The sequence below is a fragment of the Trachypithecus francoisi genome, unplaced genomic scaffold (genome assembly GCF_009764315.1).
Source record: "Trachypithecus francoisi isolate TF-2019V2 unplaced genomic scaffold, Tfra_2.0 Lachesis_group4, whole genome shotgun sequence".
Classification (NCBI taxonomy): Eukaryota; Metazoa; Chordata; class Mammalia; order Primates; family Cercopithecidae; genus Trachypithecus; species Trachypithecus francoisi.
The window spans coordinates 75,715,071-75,739,314 of record NW_022681469.1 but is presented as its reverse complement, the minus strand read 5'-3'; the positions used below and the strand labels follow the sequence as shown (position 1 = coordinate 75,739,314).

Below are 24,244 nucleotides of genomic sequence, written 5' to 3'. Positions count from 1 at the left end.
AGTGTTTGGAGAAAAAAAGAAAAATGCTAACATCTAAGGTTAGTGACAGGGATATTTAACATACACCTAGTTATTTCTATTATTTTAAACCTTGCTATATTACATTGTTGGAGGTAGAAATTAGAAATTGATCGAAGTGTTGCTTTTAATTAAAGAGTTTAACTTTAAGGAAAATGAATTAATGGATTTTCAATATATCTTTTTCAACCACTTATCTACACCTTTGTTGGAGCAAGTCCAGAAACCAAAAAATAAAGGCATGATACTTAAAAGGAAAGGATCAGTTTCTGTGTTGAGAGTGTGCTTTGCAACTCCAATTCTTCATGTGAGGACACGATAGAATGGGGATAAACAATTGCCTTGGTGGGACTCATTTCAGAAGAAATATTGACAGGTTTTCATGTCTTCTAATTAAACACACTTCGAATATACCCAGCTGCCTTTTTTTTTTTTTTAGAAAAGCCTTTTAAAAATCTTAGGATAGTTAATTATTTTAAGCTAATAGAATTCTGATGTAGCATTTAAGTTTCTCTTTTAGATAGTAAGTGTCACCTTAGCACAGTCTTTTCTCCTAATTTTTTAATTAGCCAAATGTCCCAGAAGGATAAGCATTATACAATTTCCAGCAAGACACAGTGGGAGCATCACAGACCCAAAACAAATAAAATTTGATCTGCTCAAATCTGACAAGCTTTGTGAACTGAGGCCTGATTCAACTTATCTGAGTCTGTGATTCCTCATTTTTCAAATAAGGAGAACAATATGCAACCTCACATGATTGTTGCAAGGATTAAATGAAACATTTTATTTTCAAGTACCTGACATAGCCACATCATAGATGCTTAATACATGTTATTTTCCTTTCAGTTTTCCCCTTCATATGCATATATGCCAGCAACATCAATTTCCTCTACATGTAGCCCCGATGCTGTTAACTTTATTAAGCTAGATTTTCCATTAAGCATTTATCCTTATTCATTAGCTAGGAGGACTGACGCACAAAGATATTAAATTATTTACTCAAGTTTAATGAATGAAATTGAAAACCCTTTTCCTCTGCTTAACATGAATGTGCCCTTTTCAGTATGCAGAGCTTTGTTGCATTTATTCAGAAGCTATTGCTAAGTGCTTAGTTTGGAACATAGGATTAATGAGCCCGGAGACATGGCGTTGGTCACCATGGCAACCAAACTAGCTTTGCTGTGTTCCAAGCTCAAACAACGGATGTGGGATGCTTAACTCTGGCCTGCGGTATATAGCTGGGTGTTCTTTTTCATATATCTGACTCCCCATTGCTCCTTCCAATTACTCCCTAATTCTCGTGGAAAGATAAATAAAAGGAACACCCCTACTTCTTTAGGGCTTTGCTTTTTCAGCTATACCACTTAATCTCTTTCCCTAATATAATTATCTTCCCATCTGTTTCTTAAGATTTTGGCACCTACCTCACATTACTCCTCTCCTCAAAAATTCCTGACGTTATTCTGGGGGTCTTTAATACCGCATGAATGACCCACCCAATCTCCTGGTCTCCCCGTTTCTGAATCTTATTCCCTTCAGTGACTTTCTCCTACTCTGACTTGATGACTCCAACCCACAGTCATACCTGGACTGAGTCATTACCTGAAATTTATCTGTCTCCAGAAATCACTGATTCACATATCCAATTCTCTGCCCACAATCTTCTATCTATGCATCTTACTTGTTCAGTGTCCACTATAACCATTCTTGGACTCCATCAGAGCCCTCTCTGTGTTCTCTTTGTCCATTAGATGTTCCTTTCTTCTCTCCTTCTCTATCCAGCTTAGTTCCATATTTTATCATTTTAATAACTCTTTTGGTGGAACTTTAAATTCCCTTCATCTCTTCATAGCATCTACCTGGGGCCATTATGAGTGACCCTAACCCTGCGTGAGCCCAATTATCTGCTGTCTTAGTGTCTGCACCCAAGCAGCTGAATGCTGTGTGGCAAAAAACACCTGTGCCACCTGTGCAAGACCAGTACCATCATAAAGTCAAACATCAGAACTCAGCTGGACCCTCCAGACTGCTCAGAAACCCAATGTTTCTCTGTTTTACTTAGTTTCCCATTCTTTGTAATTCCCTATAATAATTATTCTCTATAATTACAGAAAATATAATATATTCTCTGTAACAATTATTTCAAACTTCTTTTTGCCTTGAATCTTTTATGCTTCTTCTCTTTTCACTCTCAGCTCTCTTCACTTCTTACTTTACATAAAAAATGCCCTTCAAAGGGAAGCTTCCTTAAAGCCTTCCCACTACACATATCAACTCTCATTCCCTCTTTTTCTGCTTCTGGCTATGATAGAACAAAGCTTTTCCTCTCCAAAGTCAATCCCTTTACCTGCTCTGGATCTCATTTCCCAAACTTCTCAGAGCCCTCACACCAAAAATTATCCCTCCTCTCTTCTTTTTCTTCAATCTATGCCCTACTGGTGGATTTTTCCATCAGTTTTTTAAATGCTCAGGTTTCTACCATCTAAAATAAAAATAAATTAAAAAAAAAGTTCAAACCCATTTTCCTCTTCATCTACTTCTCGTCTCCTCTTCACAAATACTCCTTAAAAGGCTTGTTCACACTTTCAGACACCCTCCTTTTTAGTTCTCAATCGCCCCCGCTCTGATTTCTGCATCCATCGCTCAACTGATTGGTATAATCTTCAGTTCCATCCATGTCACTAAATCCAATAGCAGCTGTTTAACTCTCAACTTACTGGAGTTCTCTGTAGTATATAACATTTCTGACTTCTCCCTCCTTCCTGACGTACTCTCTTCATATGGGAAAGAAGCAATGTGTACAACTGAGCATGATTTTACCAGTAAGGATCATGAAATTGCTCTGGTTCAATCGCACTCTTTTCCCTAGTGCTAGAACTTGTTAACGATTGAATATTCAATAAATTTTTAACAATCAACACCCAATATGTACTATGCACTGGGCTCTGCCAAGCAAAACAGTTTCTGCTTTCATTAAACTTATGGTTTAGTGAAGGAGGCAGATACTAATCAAAGAATTCAACAAATAAAATATAAGTACCACAAAGGAAAGCTACAGTGAGATATGAGAATACAGAACATAGCATAGTGTCCTAATTGAGTTTAAAGGAATGAAGGAAGATTGATCCTCAGAAGTGAAGTCTGAACTAACACCTTGCGTAGGAGTTGAAGTTTGCTCAGCAAAGAAGAGGGACAGAGCATCCTAGATAGTAGATATGCTATATTTGCATCCCCAGCCTTTTCCCCTAACTTAGCACCTGGAATAATGGCAATTAGGTCTTGATTCTCTAGAAAAAAAAAAAAAAACAGTTAGATTTTTCTTCAGAGAATCTGACCAATTCCTAAGAGACTATGTCAAAGATTCCTCAGATGAAAGGTCCAGCCAGATGCTATACAGCAAAAAAAAAAAAAACCACTCTTCCTAGATATTTAGATTCTGAATCAGCTTTTAGTGACTCGATCTTAAATGTAGGCAGACAGCCAAGGATAATAAGACATCTAAGGAAAACCTCTAATATACTTGACAGAGGCAATAAAAACAGAGAAAAACAACCTAGAAAAGATCTCCCAGAAAGTAGAGAATAAAGAAATGTAAAATAGGAGAGACGATACAAGACAATTTAGAGAAACAGTCCAGGGAGGTTCGATATCCAAATAATAGTAATTCAAGAAAGATAGCATATAGAAAGCAGAAGAAAAGAACTCATGCAGGAAACAATTCAGGAACATTTCTCAGAACTGATAGACAAGCATTGTGGAATTGAATGGACTCAGTACAAAGGATGAAGATAAACCTACCAAGGCAGTTCACTGTGAAATTTTAGAACATCAAAGACCAAAAAAAAAAAAGAAAAAAATCTAAATTCCCCAGAGAGGAAGATAATAAGTCCCATAAAAAAAAAACGAAGAAGTAAATGGCTTTCAATTTTCCAGCTGCAGTACTGGAAACTAGAAGGCAATGGGGCAATGCCTTCACTATGCTAAAAGAAAATGTTTATGAATCTAGAACTCTACACTAAGTTGGGGGTAGAATTCATGCACTGGGGTGCATGTATAGTCTCATGCACCCTTTCTCAGAAAGCTACCAGAGGATGTATCCAACCCAAACAGGCAAGACACCAAGATTTAGGAAGACTTGTGGTCCAGGAAACAGGAGAGAGGAAAAGGGTGTTCCTGGGATGATAGGGAATGGGGATCCCAGGATGACAGTGCACATCAACCTGAACCTACTTGGAGCAGGGCTGAAGACTCCAGAAGGAACTTCTTCAAGAAAATAAAATTGATAAAATACCCACTAAGTTTAAATGTTTCAGAAAAGATTAAAACTATTGTCTGACCAGGCACAATGCCTCACCCCTATAATTCCAGCACTTTGTAGACATAAGCAGGAGGATCACTTGAGGCCAGGAGTTGGAGACTAGCCTCATCAAAATAGCAAGACTTTGTCTCTACTAAAAATAATCTTTTAAAAATTAGCCAGGCACGGCCCATGCGCCTGTAGTCTCAGCTACTTGGGAGGCTGAGGTGGGGGGATTGCTTGAGCCTGGGAAGTCAAACCTGCAGTGAGCCATGGTCATGCTATTGCACTCTAGCTTGGGTGACAGAGTGAAACCCTGTCTCTAAAAATAAATAAAATAAAATAAAACTATTGGCAAAAGCTTTGAGGTTAAATAGCAATGAGTATGTAGAAAATTAAGCCAAAGAATGAAATAAGACAATTTTCTACAGAGATAACAAACATTGCACAAAAAAAGAAGCTATCATAGTTGGCCACAAGCCTCATAGTTATAATGTAACTCCATCATAAGGGACAGGGAATGAAAAAGTACTTGGGGAGAGGGACACGGATAGCGGAAAAGGAGCCAGATCCTCATTTTCCATTCGCATCAATCAATAGATTCTCATAAAGCTGCTTCTATTGCTACTTATTCTTTTCCACTTTTATGGATAAATAAGTGGTATTTATTTAGTAATTTGGAGCTAAATATCAAACTAATCAGCTCAAGGAAGTAAAAGTGGTTGCCTCTGAAGAAGGAATAATCCAGTACTACATATTTTATAATAAACCTTGAATATGGTATCTTCTTAATGTCTTTTAAACAATGTTCACATTTCTTCCACCTCTTTTGCTAAATATATTTTCTAGGCCCCTTAAATTTCTGGTGATATTATAAATATATCCTTTCTTACATTACAATTTGTAGCTGCTTATTTCTGGTATACAGAAATATAATTGATTTTTATATATTGATCTTAAATGCACTACCTCTGCAATTCAATTACTAGTTGTAACTATTTAATTGTAGATTTTCTTGGATTTTCTATGTAGACAAACATCCTGTTTTAAATAATGGCCATTTTGCTTCCTTCTTTTCAATTGTCATACATTATTTATTTTTCTCTTCTCTTTGTGCCAGTTAGGACCTCCAGGACAGGGCTGAAGAGACTGTGATGAGAGCAGAAAAGTTGTTTCATTCCTGATTCTAAAGAGATGCTTCTACAATCTCAGCACTAAATAGACTATCAACTTGAAAGCACTGCTTAAGGTTGTGTTCCCCGAAGTGTGGTATGATTTTTCGTGGAACATTCTTTACGGGACTGGAGTAACTGCTGACTGACCAGGTGTGAGATAGGGACTGCAAACTCGTTTCAAGTTAACTCACTCAGAGCAGAATGATTGGAGGCAAGCCTTCTGGAAAAAGCAGTGACCAGAAGACGCAGATTTTTAGAGTCATTTTCTGCCATCTGAGAACAGAGGGTCTCTGAGCAGATAGAGGTCAAGAATTTAATTGCCTTTTATTTACTGTTACTGTTACCCTCAATGTATGTCAAGGGATTTGGGGTTTCGATTTTTTAGAGTAATATCAGGTTTCCTTTAAAATTGAATTTAATAAGTAATATCAATTTGATGAGAACATTAAATTCATATTGTACAGCGGTACTCACAATACAGCAGATGTGGCAAAAATCCTCTGGGTGGTTTGCAAATGACTGATCAGATTTATGCTATTACAATGTATAACATAGAAGATGAAAAGATGGAAGGCGATGAGGTGGTAAGAGCAGTGTCTGTCCAGCAGGCATATCTATTTCGGATTAAAATGAAGGCCAGTGACATCTTGCCTTACCATGTTACACTTCATTGACCAGGGAATTTCCTAACATGTGGGTGACTTGTGTCACTGTCACATAAAGTAGCAGGGAACAGTCTTTTAAAAGGCATGGTCCCCTTTACATTGCCCCCATGCTACATCCTGCTAAGGAACATTTGAATTTTTATGGCTTTCCTGCAGTAACAAATTTTCCTCCTACTGTCAGGATTTGCTTCACGCAGAGTAAAGCGGGCAGCTTTCATTTTCCTCTTACGAATGGAATAAGTAGAAATAATATGCTGCTTGGCAGCCACCTAAACCTGCCTTGACTCTCTTTATTCATAGGGAAATGCAGGATTCAAGGAGAGGACGTTTTTCACCAAGGTAAATAAGCCTTCTCAACTGATGAACACTATTATACTAATACCAAAGGGAACAAAGGCCAGGAGATGGGGGCATTAAGTAGAAAGGCAAACAGAAAAACAGCAGACAAAATCCAGCATGGGGACAAAGCAGGCTCTGCAACACCGAAAAAACAGGGACAAATCCTTTAAGAGAAAATTGGATGCAATTTTTTGGCCTCAATTAGCCTTTTCCACAAAGAGCACTTTTCCACAAAGAGCCCATTAAACAGCAAATGAAATTACATCTGTTTTCAGTTGCCATGGCATTGGTTCTTCCTCTAATGGACTTCTCTGGTCCTGAGCTTAATGTTAGCCTGACTTATTTTCCTTGTCTGTATGTTGTCTCAATTCCCTCTGTCCTGCTACAAAATGATGTATTTGAGTTCTCCCCCAGAGTACCTATGACACAATCTAAGAGAGAGAAAATTTAGCCTTTGGCTATATCTCTAGAGACTGAGAGGGTAAAACTGATGAAGAGCAGCATTTCATTAACCATGAACCACACAGTTTTCATTTATTAGGTGGCAGTGGGTCCCCATCCATGCACTCAGGGCTTCTGGAGCCATTCCCAGATCTGTCAGTAACTTCAGTAACTATTTATTGAGCACGTTCTATGTGCCAAGCACTGTCCAAGAAGCTGAGGCATAAAAATGCAAAGGAAAGAAGACAAGATGCTCACAGTCTTTTAGTTTCCAGGTTAGAAGACCCACCTGCAAAACACTTACTTTCTCCTTCTATTTCCTCATCCATAAGATGGGTTGAAATTTTCCCCAATGATCTGATTCACAGGTTTGCTTTCTTATTTATATATCTGCCAGCTGCCACACTTTAAAAAAATATTCTAGCAGCAAGGATCTGAAATAATACATTAGCCTTTTTGAAATTGCTTAGCTACAGTTAAGCATTAGCTATGATATCAAGTTTGACTATGACATTTTAAATATTATTTTGATATGCATAGTCACATACAATGTTTTAAAAAATACATCTGTAAAGTCCATACTGTCCTATAAGCTGCTTTTTACAAACTTCCCATGTGAACGGACATTCTTTTAAACATCGTTTCAAATATCTGCACGGCGTGGCGGCAACAACATGAAATTTTCTATTAGATATGTAAGTGTTTTTCAGTTTTTCAGTAATATAAATGACTCTCTGAGGGCAAATAGGACTCAAGCAATTTTTTGAGACTCTAAATACATTTAAAAATTAAAAGTGCCTATCTATATATTTTCAATTGTGGTACATTTTAAATGTTTTTCTTAACCAATCAAAACTTCTAAGACAAAAATATAAGGTAAAATAAGTAAAATATACTCTAACTGCATTATTCTGAAAACTTACAGAAGTAGGAGAAAGTCTCTAATTTCTAGTGTACTGTAGGTCACGTGACCACGCACAATTCTAAGTTACATGATCACTGTGTCTTTTTCTTTCTCCCCAGTTATCTCTTTGACTTTAGGTATAACCTGGTTCAGAGATAACATCTAAAGTCTGAATTTGAGGCCCTAAGTAAATGAGAGCCCTGGGTAAAAAGGTCCCCTGCCTAGAATTGGTCCCTAATCCTAGAGGTGAAATTTCTAAGTTAAAAGAAAGTTTTCAGCTTTTGATATGTGTTATCAATTTGCCACCCAGGCTTATACCTATTTCCTTTCTATTAAGAGTGTGTGAGAGCACTTCCCTATGTGTTTGTCACATATATATTATCTTTCGTATGCTTATTAATGTAATAAACAACAACAAAATATCTAATTGTTATTTTAATTGACATGTTACTGATTACCAATAAATGCTCTCATTATGTCATATATTTATTTGCTATTTATATGATTATTCCTTTTTTTCCTTAAATATTCCTGTTCTTGGTCTTTTTGTTCTTTTTCTTTTTTTTACCTCTTTCTCTCTTCTTTTATTTTTTAGTTGTTAGCCTCGTTACTTTAATTGAAAAACTTCTGTATATAGTAAGCCTTTTGTCATATAGTCTCAAATATTTTTCCCACTTTTATGATTGCCTTTTAATTTTATGATGTTTGCCCTACTAAAGTTGAACATTTTTGCTTTCTCTAATTTATCTTTATTTTCTTTGTGAATTCAGCCTTTGATGACATGGCTTGAAAGAGTAAGTGGATCTTTAATGGACTTCCATTCTCTCTCCTTGACTGTTGTAAGCCTAATTCATTAGTGTCAGCCTACAAGCATTGCCCAAGCTTCCCCCTACCTCTTTCTTCCTTCTCATCTCTAGGTAGTCTCCCTCTGTTGACAGGAACAAAAGAGATGGGGAATGACTGTACCAGCTGGGAAAGGTGACGCCACTAGGGAGTGAAAGGTTTGGCCACTCTGTCAGTTTGTGGTTGATGAAGTCACATGAAAAGGTGACAATATAAAAAGTTAACAAAGTTTCAGTTATGTGGAATGAATAAGTTCTAAAGATCTAATGTACAGCAGGATGACTATAGTTAATAACACTGCATCATTTACTGGAAATCTATTGAAACTAGACATTAAATGTGATTATTGCAAAGTAAGACAAAAAATGTTTTAATTAAAAAGTTATTAAATTAATACATAATTTCCAAAATTCCTAAAACTCTTAAAAATAAAAAGCTTGCATGTTTAAACTAATTAAGTTTAAAAATCAATAAAGATAAAAACTAAATCTAAACATAAATGAATGAGTAAATGTGAAGAGCAGTGATGGCCACACATAGAAAATGTGGGTAAGCTCCAAATGATGCCTAACCTTGTCCCTGTAGCTTCCTTCCTAAGGGGGAGGTTGCAAAAGCAAACATAAGAAGAGCATGATTGCTGGAGGGAGGTCACAGACCAGTATTATTTACAGTTGGAGATCAGAGAAAAACCTTGTGTGCCAAAGGAAATGATTCATAGGAAGAAAACAGTTGAAGATGCATGAGACAGGATAACTGAAAGGTTCCAGTCTTTCAGAAGTTGAGATGAGATGAAATCCAGAGAATATGGGATACACCCTCATTTTTAACAGGTGAACCGAAGAAGTAGGAGAATAAGCTGGGCTGAATTTTTTCTTCCCCTTCATTTCCACAGGTTGAGAAGATCATGGTTTTTTTTTTTTTTTTTTTTGAGACAGATCTTGCTCTGTCACACAGGCTGGTGTGCAGTGGTCCAATGATAGCTCACAGCAGCCAGCCTCAAACTCCTGATCTCAAGCAATTCTCCTGCCTCAGTCTCCTGAGTAGCTAGAACTACAGATGCACCACCATGCCTGGTTAATTTATTTTTCCTTTAGTAAAGATGTGGTCTCATTATGTTGCCAAGTCTGATCTCAAACTCCTGGCCTCAACAGGTCCTCCTGCCTCAGCCTTCCCAAAGTTCTGGGATTACAAACATAGGCCACGGCTCCTAGCCACATGGCATCTTTTATAAGTCCAGTAATCCTACTACATTTCTTTAGTAAGATTCTTCTCCCATTTTTTTTTTCTCCTGAACTTCCCATTCCTTCTCCATTCTTATGAAAATGTCCACGCTTCCTGCTCTCCTCTCATTTTTTGGCTGATGACTGCCCGACACATTGTTGAGGGGAAAAACCATCAGAACTCCCTCATCTTAGCACTATCAAATCTACAAACATTCTGGCATTTAAAACCATCTTTTACTTTGTCCCACTTCTTAAAAATGAGGATGTTCACAGCTACTCGGGAGGCTGAGGCAGGAGAATGGCGTGAACTCGGGAGGAAGAGCTTGCAGTGAGCTGAGATCGTGCCACTGCACTCCAGCCTGGGTGACAAAGCGAGACCATGTCTCAAAAAAAAAAAAAAAGAAAGGAAAAGAAAAGAGGATGCATCCCATAGTCTCTGGATTTAATCTCATCTCAACTTCTGAAAGACTTTCAGTTATCTTGTCTTGTGCATCTTCAACTGTTTTCTTTCTATGAATCATTTCCTTTGGCACACAAGCTTTTTCTTTGATCTCCACCTGTAGGTAATACTTTCCTGTGACCTCCCTCCAGCCCCTCCAGCAATCATGCTCTTTTTATGTTCACTTCTGCAGCCTCACTTCTTTACAACAACTGTTTACCTGTGACATCTCTGGTTTCTAACCACCCATTTGCACTTTATACCATTCAAATCTGACTTTTAACACTGTTTCACCGAAACTATTTTTGTCAGTGATAACTCTGTCACCTAATCTAATGAACATCTAATTAACCCCGTGTAGCTATCACTATAGCTGGCCACTCTCTGCTTCTGAAACCTACTACCTCTTTCTTAGTCCTTGTGTTGCCAAAATACTCTTGGTTTTCTCCAACTTTACTTATCAGTATATCTTACTCTCCTTTATTGGTTTCTCCCTATCCTTCTAACATTGAAATGTTAGAATTCATTGGGGCTTATTCATAGATTCACTTTTCTCTGTATATACTCTTTATCCAGGTGATTCCATTGATTTCCTTGGCTTCAAATACAATCAATAGGCTGACAATTCTGAAATTATAGCTTTAGTCCAGGGCTCTGTTCTGAAATCTATACTTTTATATAAAGTGCATCTTTGATATTTTCACTGAAGTCTCAAAGAAATATGAAAACTCTCATACTTAAAACTGATCTAGGAGGACTTACTCTATCTGATTTCAAGACTTGATACAAACCTATGGCAACCAAGTCAGTGGAGCATTAGAAAAATGAAAAGATATATAGGTCAATGGAATAGGCTGGAGTCCAGAAAGAAACCCAAACATATATTGCCAATTGATTTTTGACAGAAATACTAAGGCAATTCAATGGTGAAAGAATATTCTTTTCAACAAACGGTGCTGAAACGATTGGGCATCCATATCAAAAAGACAAACCTAACCCATAACTTATACTATATTAAAAAAATTAACTCAAAATGAATCCTACACCTAAAAGTAAAATCTGAAATGACAAAACCTCTAGAAAGAAACATAGGAAACAAATTTTGTTGCTAGAAGGAAAAAAATTTATAAATTGAATTTATCAGAATTAAATACTTCTCTTTGAAAGATACTGTTAGGAAAATGAAAAGCCACAGAATGAAGAAAAGTATGTGCAAACCAAGTATCTGATAAAGCACTAGTATTCAGAATATATATAAAGAACTCTCTCAAATCAATAAGAATACAGGCAACCTATTTTTTTAAAGGAGCAAAATTTACAGACATTTCACCAAAGTAAATAATATACAGATGGCAAATCAATACATGAAAACATGTTCAACATCCTTAGGCATCAGGGAAATTCAAATTAAAACAATGAGATACCATTACAAACATATTAGAAGAGCTAACATTCTAATGATCTACCCCCAGTAGAGGGACATTTAGAATGTTAGCTAATATGTTAGCCATTCTAATATGTTTGTAATTATTGCAAACTGATGTTGCCCACGCGGACCTCAAACTCAGAGACTCAAGCAGATCTCCCACCTTGGCCTCCCAAAACACTGACACTCTAGGTGTGAGCCACCATGCCCAGCCGAATTTGTTTTTTATCTCACACTATCAAGGTCTGCCAAGCAACTGGAATTCTCATACATTGCTGACAGAAATACAAAATGATAGAACTACTTTGGAAAACAGTGTTGCAGTTTCTTGTAAATTAACCACATAGCCATCATCCCACTTCTAGGTATTTACATAAGAGAAATAAAAACATCCACATAAAAACCTGTATGCAAATGTTTATATCAGCTTTTCTTTCAAAATTGACAAAAACTAAGGACCTTCCAAATGTCCCTCTACTGGGGGTAGATCAATTTTGTTATGTGTATACAATGGAATACTACTCAGCAATAAAAAGGTCTAATTTATTGGTCCATGCAACCACATGGATGGATCTCAAATGCATTATGCTAAGTGGGATAAACCAGATTCAAAAGCCTACATATTTTATAATTTAATGTATATGACATTCTGAAAACAGGCAAAATTATAGGGATGGAAAACATCAGTGGTTGTCAGTAGATGTAGAAGGGGAGAGGACTAACTACAAAGGGTGTCAGGAAACTTTTTAAGATGATTGGCATGATGGTTTCACAAAAATAGTATTTCTCAAAATGTTAAATTGTACTGTTAATTTTGCTGCATGACAATTATACCTCCATAAACTGACTTTTTAAAAAATGGATTTAATTATTATCCCTACATAGGTGCTTCTTCCTCAAGTTTCTTTATCTCAAAAAATGGCATCACTCTCTGCTTATTTTCTAAAACCTGCAACCTGGCAATAATACTTGGGACTTCCTTTTTCCCTCACACCCCACCCACATCCAATCCATCTCCAAATCCCAACAATTCTACTTCTGAAATGTATTGCAAACCCATCTCCTAAACTCCCTATCTGAACTTGCCCCTAGTGCAAGCCACCATCTTCTCTCACCTAGACTATTAAAATAGCTTCCCTACTGGTCTCCCTGCTTCCATTCTTGTCCACCTCCAATCTATTTTCTGCATAACTCCAGAATAATGACTTGGGAAAATTAAGTCATGTCACTGTCTTACTGAAAACTTTCTTGTGGCTCTATTTCAGAGCCTACACTTTCACCTTCGAAGGCCCTGCAGGATCTAACACATCCAATGTCATCTTGTGACTCTCTCCTCTACCCTCTTGTCCTTCCCACCCTACCCCACACCCATGATACTCTGGTCATAGTAGCCCTCTTCTATCTGTTTAATATTCCAAGTTTTATTGCTCTCTTAGCAACTTTGCTCAAGTTGTTTCCTACAGCTAGACCCCTTTTCCTCTCGGCTTTCTTTTTTAATGGCTGTCTCCTTCCCATTTGTTTTTTGTTTGTTTGTTTTTGCCTTTTGTTTTTTTGTTTTGAGACAGGGTTTCACTCTGTCAGTCAGGCTGGAGTGCAGTGGCATAATCACAAGTCACTGCAGCCTTGACCTCTTGGAATCGAGTGACCCTCCTGCCTCGGTCTCCTGAGTAGCTGGGACCATAGTTGCATGCCACCATGCCCGGCTAATTTTTTTTACTTTTTGTAGAGATGAGGTCTCCCTATGTTGCCCAGACTGGTCTCGAACTCCTGGGCTCAAGTGATCCTCCCACCTTAGCCTCCAAAGATTCTGGTACCACAAGCACGAGCCACTGCACCTGGCCCTCCTTTTCATTCTTAAAGTTTCAGCCTACCTAGCATAATATCCCTACAGAAGCCTTTACACATTTTAGAGTAATTCACTTCTGACATTCTCATTTGTAGCTCCTGTTTTCTCCTTCACAACACTTCCCAATTATAATTATGTTTTTATGAATTTATTTTGTTAATATTTATCTCCCCTGTTAGAATATGCTTTCTTTGAGGGCAGGTGTATTTTCTCTTTTTCATTTACTTAGTGCATTACCTGATGCATAATGGGAGCTAAATAAATATTTGTTAAGTAAATGAACGAACTTCCTGCTATTAAATAATAATAATAAGATTCCAATGTGATCATCACTGAATTACCTGGATCAACAGAACTATGTATTTTTAGGGCCCTCTGTACTAGGTGTAATTGCATCTTTAGGCTTACTACATCACATGGTCACAAAGTCTTGAAACCATGAGTGTACAAGCAGACAACCATGTTGGCCACCCAGAAAGGCTTACCTTTCCAAACCAATTGCTTGGCACAGAGAATGGAACTTGGAGTTGTACAAAAGTGCAAAGCTGTATGTCCACTTAAGGAGTAGCAATTGAGCTTTGCCCCACGATCACAGAGGATCTTAACACAATCTGCATTGGCCATTTCACAAGCCACGTGAAGAGGGGTTTTCCCATTGGGTCTACAGTTGATTGTAGCGTTGTGGTCCAGTAGCACCAGAAGGCATTCCACATGACCAAACAAGACAGAGAGATGCAGGCCTGTGGCCCAGGAAGACTTCAATTTATAGCTAGGCAACCAATAACCTAAAGAAAAAAAAAAAGAAAAGGAAAGAAAATTTAACTTCTTGACCTAGGCTTTCTCCCTGTTTTATGAGGATTTTTACAAGGTATTTTATTTTGGTCACATTTACAAAAGTGGAGTGGAGAGGGGATGACAGAGGTTTTAAATTAACAGCTAGTGGGTCTGCAGGCATTTTGTTTAATAGGGTATTCTGATGTTCATCAGGGAAACAGGCTTTCTCAAGCTCTCACTGTCTCTACTATTTCTTATTACTGTGTCTTGTTCCTTTATTTACTTTACCTTTCTAGGTCTTACAAGCATTTAATTTTGGGATCTTCATTTAGGTAATTGTATTTTATTTTGCATGGTGAGTTACTTGAGATGCTTTAAGGATTTTTTTTTTAAAGCTGTCAATCATTGAGAGTTTGTCTTGAATGATTCCAAGGTTGTTAGTTACAAGATTATAATTTTTATTCTATCCAAAATCTTTTTTCCTATAGTTGTTGCCAATCCAACATATGAATGTGTTTAACCATTTTTTAAAAAAATTATCACTCCAAAATTTTATTTGCCTGCCTGTTGATTTATGCAATATCTCTTTCCAAAGACGAATTTAAGGCAACTCTCAACTTTCACACACCTTAAGATTTTTAAAACGATTTAGAAAATAAGGGCAAAATAAAAAAGTAGGAAAATTAAAATGTCAAAAGTAAGATAAATATATACACAAAATATAAACTCTATCCTGTACACTAGAATGGCATTGCAAATTTGCCTTTGAATTTCCTAGCAGCTAAAATAAACAGGAAAATAAGATATGTTGCATAATTAACGATGTCTACAGCCATACATAAATGAATTGGGCAGGAGAAGTGTAGATGCGCCTAGAACTGAGATCTTCGATAATTTTTCCCATTGGTTTTTGGAAATGTGCATTCTCTCTCTCTGCCTCTCTCTCTCTCTCTCTCTTCTCCCGCTGATCTCTGACTTCTATACGCTGAGCTGGTCTTTTTTCTATCAGTCTCCAACTTTTGCCACATTTGACAAGCTGTAACTATGATGACTTTATAAACTTTCTTTCTATGTCAATGCCAATAGCCATAGCATTTAAGCTTTTATGAGTGGAGAATGGAAAATAGGTACAGAAAGAAGAAATATTGAGGGGAAGAAGATGAAGAGATAGTTCTTCAACAGCCACAGCATAGAAGTTACTTTAGGTCTGAAACAACAAAATAAATTTTAACATGAGTAAATCAAAAGTTTACTTATAGGTTATAAAAATTCCACTTGCAAGTACAAGGTAAGCAGAATATGATTTAATGGTCATTTATTTGAGAAACAACCTAGGGATTTGAGCTGTAATCTCAAAATAAGCCAACAGTGGGATGGTGCTGCCAAAAAACTAATACAATCTGAAACTACATTAATAAAAGTGTAGTGCCCAGAACAAGAGAAGCAAACATTGTATTCTTCACTGATTAGATAAGGCCAGAAGAAATCTAGAATATTACGATTACTTCTGGGCATTGCCCCTTACAAGAAATGATGAACTACTAGAGGGTGCTCTGAAGATGATGACCACATTAAAAGTGGGCCTGGTGATCAGGTATTAAATTTCTCTCATTTAAGTGAAAAACACTAGAGACATGCCACTCCTGTGTATTTGTCCTATAAGCATAAACACCCATGTGAAACGTCCTAAAGGACCACTGTATTGCACAACTCCACAAAGAACACCATTTGTATTGTACTCTGCGGAACATGCTCCCAGACTTAGGAATCTTGACAACCTGGTCTACATATAAGAACATGCACTACACTGCAGCATTCTTTGAATGGTTAAACAACCTCCATGTCAAGTGATAGGAGACTTCTTAAATAAATTATGATACATTCATCCAATCAAATATTATACAAGCATTAAAAAAAATGGGGCAGTTCTGTATAGACTGAAATGGAAAGATCTCAAGATATATTACTGAGTGAGACAAGCAGGGAGCCAAACAGTATACAGACTATGCTATCATATGCAATTATATTTATAAACACTGAAAACAAGAAACTGGTTATAGTGGTGGCCTCCAAGAAGAACTGGAGGGTTGGTGGATCAGGACAGATATGCATTTGTTCTTGAATATCCCCTTGATAACTTTTAAATGTAGTATCCTGTGCATGTATTGCTTTTTAACAAAAATAAATAAAATTAAAATAAGCTATTGTCTCTCTGTCTTGAGGGGAAAGAATAACTTAATTTGAATAAGCTATTTATTGTGCACAGTGATTAATGGTGCACAATAATTAGTGGTTGTGCACAGTGATTAATCCCACAGGAACGAATGAACTCAATTGGAAGTCTGTCTTTCTGCAATGTATCCTCCAACATAGCTTCACATACACACACACACACACACACACACACACCACACACACACACACAAACACCTTTAATCCCTTTTTTACTCCATTCAGAATTCTAGAGCCATCTTGCTTTCTCTCCCTCCCACCTTTCCCTTTATCCAAATCTACTCTTTAAAAAGAAATCCAGTTATTTCACATTAAAGTCTAATGGACTGAGGATTGTTTAAAGTGTGATCACTCTCAGGATTATCTGAATTTATGGAAAAATCTATATTCAGCTAATAGAATTAAATTCTAAGATGTTAATTTGAGATTCCAGACACTGGGAAGAGATGGTGTTGGATTATACGGACTTTCCGTGGCAGAACTAAGTAGTATCATAGAAGGTCTGAGATGGGGAGTATCAATTCCACGCCTCGTGTGTATGTGTGTGCAAACTGATATGCACACACAATGTATGTGCATATAGATTCATTTACACATTTCTATTGAGTTACGTACGTTGAATCTCTGTTCCAAGCAGAGTTCTTAAGCTGTATGTTATGCAGCTTGCTTTTAATGATGAATGAATCATATTAACATCAATACTTAATCAGTCATTTTAATACTCAAATTTCCTCAAAAAGCAATTGGCAAAAACAGTGTTTTCTAACTGCCTAAGAAGTTGGTTCCAGGTCTGAAAACCAGGGTGTGTTTTGCCTGCTGATTAACAGCAAAAATTAGGCAGCTCTCTGTGACAACTGATTGGAAACTTGCGCCTGCTTCTGCAATGGGAAGAAAAATGATCCCAGAAAGGAAGCAGCAGAGAGCTGATTAAGAAAACACCATTTTGATGTAAAATCAAAGAAACACAGAATGTCAGCACTGGAGGGAAGATTATCCAGTCCAAGCCTTTCATTTTCCAGATGAGAAAACTGCCACTTTTTCATCCTGCTAGAGCCATGAGTTGCCTGCCTCAATCCAAACTCATAGACTCAGAATACCCGCAATGCAGAATTTCTATCTGTCTTTGTCTTTGTCTTTGTGGAAGCAGAATAGAATTACCTCCAAGCCTGCTTCGCAAATCACAAGGAAAGGAAGAAGATCCACAATTCATCTATAATATTTCACATCTCTGATGTGGAAATGCATTTGCTAGTTGAATTTTTTTCCTCCTCCTAACTTGCCAGTAGCACCTAAAGAATCTATCCTGCCCATGTATTACGTGAATCAGTCATCCTTGGCCTCTCAGTCAGTTTTTTCTGCATCTCCTGTAATCATAAACATTAACTGGTCAATCAGGCTCACAGACTACCAAGTCCTGGAAATCAGCCAACTCCCAGAATGGAGTTGTGGCTACAACTCACCTCTCCTTAGATAGGAGTGTGTGTAGGTAGGTGGCAACAAGACACCTTAGTGGCTGCCCCTGGGGAGCTGAAGTGGAGAAATGGGAAGAGGACAGATTGCAGGCTGTGGTTTAGGGTGTACTGAAGTGTATCTGGAGGCTGTGTTGCAAAACTTTGGTGGTAATGTGGGGGAAGGGATTGTTGAATAATTCAGCCCCCAGCATATCAGGAAAGCCTGCTGGTTTGAGCAGAGAAAAGAGCAGCCCCTGGCAAAAGGGACATGAACGTACAATCATAACTTTAAAATGAGGTGGGGCCTACAGGTCGTTGTGTAGTAAGTGTGGAAGTAAACACACTTACTGTCATGGAGGACCAAACCACAAGTAAAACTATCTTCAAAAACCACAGATGAGGCTGTGCCTGTTCACAATCTTGTGCTGATGCTGATATGTCAAGAGATCAGAATTTGTCCCCCAAAATATAACCACCAATGATCACAGCATGCTAGAAACTCAATTAACTGATCAGGCAGATTCACTTTTTACACACTCCCTTCTTCCCACAGCAAAATTTTCCCAGGACTTCGAAACCTAGGATGTGATTTATTCTTAGTATTTGTCTTTCAAAGTCCCCTCTGTTCACCTCTGCAGATTTCAGGCTGCCCTTTTACTATGTGTTTAGACTGCACAAAGGACAGAGGTGAGGCAGAACCAGGAAACCAAGCCCATGGGAGCTGGGGGTGGGAGGTGAAGCAGCGGCTGCCTCCCTCTAATGTAAACCACTCACACACTATCCCATGTCTACAGTCTGTGTGCAGTGACAGCTCCTTGCAGAAGAGTTCTGTTTGAGTAAGAAGCTCACTACAAAGAAAAGAAAAATACATATTATTTCCCCTATGTACAAAACCCACAGGAACTCCCAAATACAGGCTATGCTCATGTGGCTTTGACCATGATACACAATCTGTTTACAGTTTCACCTGCATAATATGATTAATTATCTGCATGCAGGAATCTGAACTTAGAGAGGGTCTTGTCAAAGCTTCCATTTTACAAATGAAGATAATCAGTCTGGAAGAGGTTAAGTAGTATAAAGTGTCCATGTTCATTTAACAAGCACTGACAGAACCAACTCTAACTCTCAAACTCCATTGCCCCCAAATCTTTAAATAGCCATCTATGATCCGAAGGCTACATGCAGTTTACCTCCAAATTGATATCACTTGTAGCTAAAAGTTCTAAAGGAATTTTAGAAGTTTTATCCCTGGAAAAAAAAATACGCAGACTAATCCTGTGTGTGTGTATGTGTGTGTGTGTGCATGCATGCGTGTGTGTGTGCTTAATTTAAATCTGAAACCAAAGAGATATGGCCCCTTGTGCACGCATGCATGTGTGTGTGCTTAATTTAAATCTGAAACCAAAGAGATATGGCCCCAATAGCTGGGTAGAAAGCTGCCTAGAAATATAGCAAGGAGCAAAGTGTTTGGGCCTTCTTTTGGAAGAAGGGCTTGGTTCTGCTCCAGCATTTGGAGAGGATGTACACATTTCTGGTAAACCTTCAGCTAAGCCTGGGCTCTGCAACAGTTATCAACTATAATGTTATCTGAGTCAAAAGAACCCCACGCACGAGAAGCCTCTGTTATTACAGCCAAAGGTTATACACACTGCTCGTGGCTGGATTAGCAGACATTTGCTCTGCCTGTGTCCACGTATTTACACAGTCCTGAAGGATTACAGACCGAAGCACAATTCTTGGCTATTTTTTAATAGCTAATATTTTCCAGATAACTCAAAGTTCCCCTGGGAAGCAGGCGGAAAAAGCAAGTTTGAGGTGTAAAATGTAAAAGAAAAAAGTTTGAACATCCAAGAAAGGAAAAGAACCCTAGGATGGAAATGGGAAAGCAGAAGAGTGAATTTCTGGCAAAGAGGAAAATTAGGTGATGAAGAAATTATTCATTCGGAGAGTGGAAATAAGAGCTTTCATGACATTTGGATATAAGTTACTATTTAGTAAAGTAGATAGAGTACCTGCCAGAAAGTTTTCAAGTGAAATCGTTCACTGGTTATTTTAATTAAAAATATGACCACCAACCAAGGAATCAGTGGCTATGGGCCATAAACGAAGTACTTAAAGTGCATTACCCTGATTAATAAAAGGACTCCGATGAACCTTGCTGACTAGGGAGTTTCCTATCAAAGAGATAAGTATGAAAATCTGCCTGTATCATTTATGAGCCAAAGCTCATACATCTGAAGGAAGATCAAGCTGTGTAGTTGGTAAAGCCTTTGACAACAGTTTGATGGACAGTCCTTCATGTTCCCAGTATGGAGTTCACCAGTGAAAACCAATAGAAGGGACATTTGTGTTTTCTTTAAAGATTTATTTTATGCTTGGCTCATAATAAATTTTATATCACTGACATCCCTTGACTTTCAATGACTTATTGCATTTGGCAGTTAGAAAGTTGTTCTTTATGTTTTCTTTGTATCATTTTTATTTTAAAGTGATCACCTGGTAAACGCAATTTTTGCTTACTTGTTTTTGCTTTTAAGACCCATTCTCTCCGCCAGTCCCAGGGAGGTCTCTCAGATGACAACCAGCACATTTTAAATGTTTACTTTACAAAATGTGAGGAAAATTTCTTTAAATTAATAAAACATGATTTCATCTGAAGATTTTTATTATGAAGCTTAAAATAACTTAGAAAAGTAAAGTGAGAACTCTCTAACTTTAAGAATCGTGATGAGGTGCTGGAGAAAGATAGGATCCACAGTTTGAACATAAACTCTGTTTTCTGTCAAACTGGAAAGAGACGATACTCAATGAGATGGCCTCAGTGCTACAGAGGAAAGCAGAAATGAGCTTCCAGACTTATTGGTAATCCAATAGCTTTATTCTGTCTTCCTCACAAAATCCACATTTCATATTTGCTTATGAGCTCAACTTTTGATTACTGGTGTGCCAACTAGAATGTAAATTTGGGGAGCACTATTTAGATTTTAGGTGATTTATTTGCCAGCAGAGTTCTGAGTTCCCTTTTCAAAAATTATACACTGACTTTCATATAGGCTTAGATGGACTATATTTCAGGACAAAATTTAGTTAATTTTTAAATTGTATAAAAATGCTGTATGTTCTAAATAAATAAGAATGGTTTAGAATTGATTGTAGTACTTTTCATTTTCTATAGGACTATCAAATGTTGAATATAGAATTTTAGTATTCATTACACAAGGAAATTTAAGAGTAGCATGAGATTTGTTACAGGTTTTGCACATTGTCTTTCTTATTAAGCCAAAAATAACTGAAACCTGAAGATTCCCACACTTTAAAAGTAAACAGGAATGTTCTGTTTCCTCATCTGGATGTTGGCTACATAGATTTGTTATTCTGTGAAAAGTAATCAAGTTGCACACTTATTCATGCACTTCTGTGTAGAGCTTTTCAAAAGTGCTTTAAAAAAAATCAAAGAGCAGTATGTAGCGGTTCAACAGCATCCAATGTCCAAAACTTCTCCTTTGATTTAATAAAGTCTCACAAACTTTAATCCAGCCACATACCCTTTACGACCACATAGAAATGGGTCCTATTCCTTTGAACTATTTAGAAAAGAACTAACTAACCACTGTAGACTGCTCAGCTCCACGCTGTTGCCTGACAATGACTTTATGACTTAAGATATTGATATAACCACTTAGATCTCTAGCAGCTAGGATTCTATTTATCATTTCCATTCCTAACTTTCCATTCCTAAGTTTAAAAGGATCGATGATAAGGCTGGAAGCATATGAAAAAAATTTGAAGAAACTTTTAAGAAAGATGAGGTCTTAACCTGGATTTAAGACTAAAGAGACAGTTCCTTATGCCCATACTCGTGTTAAACAGAGTAGCGTGTTTCTTTCTACACATGAATGCACAGACACAAATTTCCTGCATAAACCCTAAAAGTAAGACCACAGATTTTACTAGTTCTGTGCAAACATCCACCTGGCATACGTAAGAATGGAACTGTTCTTTTCCTTTTCCAGAGGGTGTAATTTGCTATCTCCTTAATTGAAAGCCACATCCCACAGTCCTAACACTATGAAAACACTTCAATTCGTGTGAATGAAAATTTAGCTCTATGAGGACCGTAGGAGTCAGCTCACATTGACAAGAATAATTTAAAATGTATTTTCTTTTCCTTCAAAGGTGATGACACCAGTGGAAGCAGGAGAACCAACTCCCCCACTCCCCTCCACTTCCCTAGAGCCTGCACCTAAAACTTCGTTTCTTACATCCTCAGAAACTTCGCACAATCTGTGCAACTTGACTTGCTCAGGAGATGAGAGTAGACAGTGTTTGCAACTCAGGGTCAAATAACTTACCCACTGACTTAAACCTGAGTTATTTCACCCTAGGCAGAATTATAAGCTTTTTAAAAACATCTTTAAAATTAGTTTAGCTTTCAGACATTCTATCACTGAACAAAGTTATAAGATGAAAGCAATCTAATTATGTAGTATATACAAATTTTCTTTCTAACAGAGACTCCATAAACTTTTTAAAAAATAAATCCCTTCTTTGTCTTCCCATCAATATATTAATGCCACTAATGCAAAAATATTATAAAGCCTTTGAGTAAAAATCATAAACACAGTAACTAGCTTCAACTCTTCTATACTTCCCTCAGAACTGACAGAGGACAGTAAATTAATGAAGAAATATATAATGTACCATTAGCATTTGTATTTGGAAATGGATTATAATGATGATTTATATATGACCCAAAATCATCTTTAAACATGAAAATAATGACTGTCTCTAAATGCTGTACACAAGACCTTAGCATCTATATTGTATTAAACATTAGTGATGTTGAGCAGCATGTTTGCAGTATGCTCACCAGATGATCTAACTGCTCACGTTCCCCTCCATTAGCCAGTTGATTTGGGAAATCAGAATCAGTGGAACTCTAATTTATTTCTGATTTATTAAGCATGGGTTCCAGAAAATTCCTTGGTAAAAAAAAAGTTCTAATTTGTTTTCCTTAGATCTTTATAAGGCAGGTACTCTGTATTAAACTTATCTACAATTTTGAACAATTATTGTAGTCCAGGAAAAAAGTTAACTTTTTTGTTTTGCTGAATTCAGCTTTTGTGCCTGAACTGAAAACTCATTAAAATGATGAAGACCATCAAGGTGCCTGTGACACTGCTTTATCCATTTATTAACCCTCCAAATGCTGGGGAGAGTCCTCTTTTTCATCCACGTGGATATAGAGAGGATATATCTTTAAGTGGCTGTTAATGGAGAATTAGCAGCCTGTTTTTAAACCAGGTACATTGTCGAAGATACGATTTCAACAATCTGCTTAGCCATAATCTAGAAATGTTTTCTTCCTTCTATATCATCATAGTCAGAAGAAAAGTTAAAAACAGAGAGTGCGTTGCTAAAAATGATTGTCTGGGATTTCAAGTCCTAGGCCCAAGGGTAGGAAAAGAAAAGGAGAGACACAACTTATACATATATATATCAGCCCACCATGTGTTTTAGTTTAAAAAGAAAGAAAATATCAATTTAGAAATATTTTTTAAATGAATACTTAAAGAAACAATACAAGCTAGTGTTTAGAGTGGATAACTGACACTGCATTTTTTTTAAAAAACAATCATTTTCTACCAGTTTTATAATAACATCTATATATTTTTACCTTGTTTATAAGATGCCAAAACCATATTCTCATCTTCAACTTCAAAAACAGTGTCCACATCTATTTGCCTTTGGATTAAAATAGCCTTCAATTTTCCGAAGTCATTGGACTTTAGAGCCTCAAGGAAATTTCTCTTAACTAACTTGGCAGCTCCAGATTTAGTGACAGGGGCAGTGGTGCCGTCCATCCTTCCTCGCCTTCTGGAAGCTTTGTTGTGATTTATCAAGAGAACAGCACCAAGCAAACAGGCGCATGCTGGAGAGTCCACAAACTGTCAGCTAATTTTATCCCAAAGTTATGCTGATCCGTTCTATTTATATAGGGATCATTTCAAACTTCAAAATATCCTTCTTGGCTGTCACTACATTTTCAGGTCCTTTAAACTGGTTATATATTAACTGATCCATTCAGTAATATACAGTGTCAATATGAAGGAAAGCCCCTGTGATACATTTCCAAGCACAAAATGTCACAATTATTTCTTATAT

General features: G+C 37.1%; 1 protein-coding gene across 1 annotated transcript in view; it reads right to left on the bottom strand.

Annotated features, from left to right (window-relative positions):
• ASB4 (ankyrin repeat and SOCS box containing 4) overlaps positions 1 to 24,008 on the bottom strand; it is a 53,930-nt gene extending 29,922 nt beyond the window's left edge. The window contains exons 1-2 of the mRNA XM_033193457.1: positions 23,757 to 24,008; positions 14,105 to 14,404 (exon numbers count right to left, since the gene is read on the bottom strand). Coding sequence (XP_033049348.1) covers positions 14,105 to 14,404; positions 23,757 to 23,943 — 487 coding nt within the window. The 5' untranslated portion in view covers positions 23,944 to 24,008. The remainder of the gene's footprint in view (positions 1 to 14,104; positions 14,405 to 23,756) is intronic.
• Positions 24,009 to 24,244: the final 236 nt, after the last annotated feature.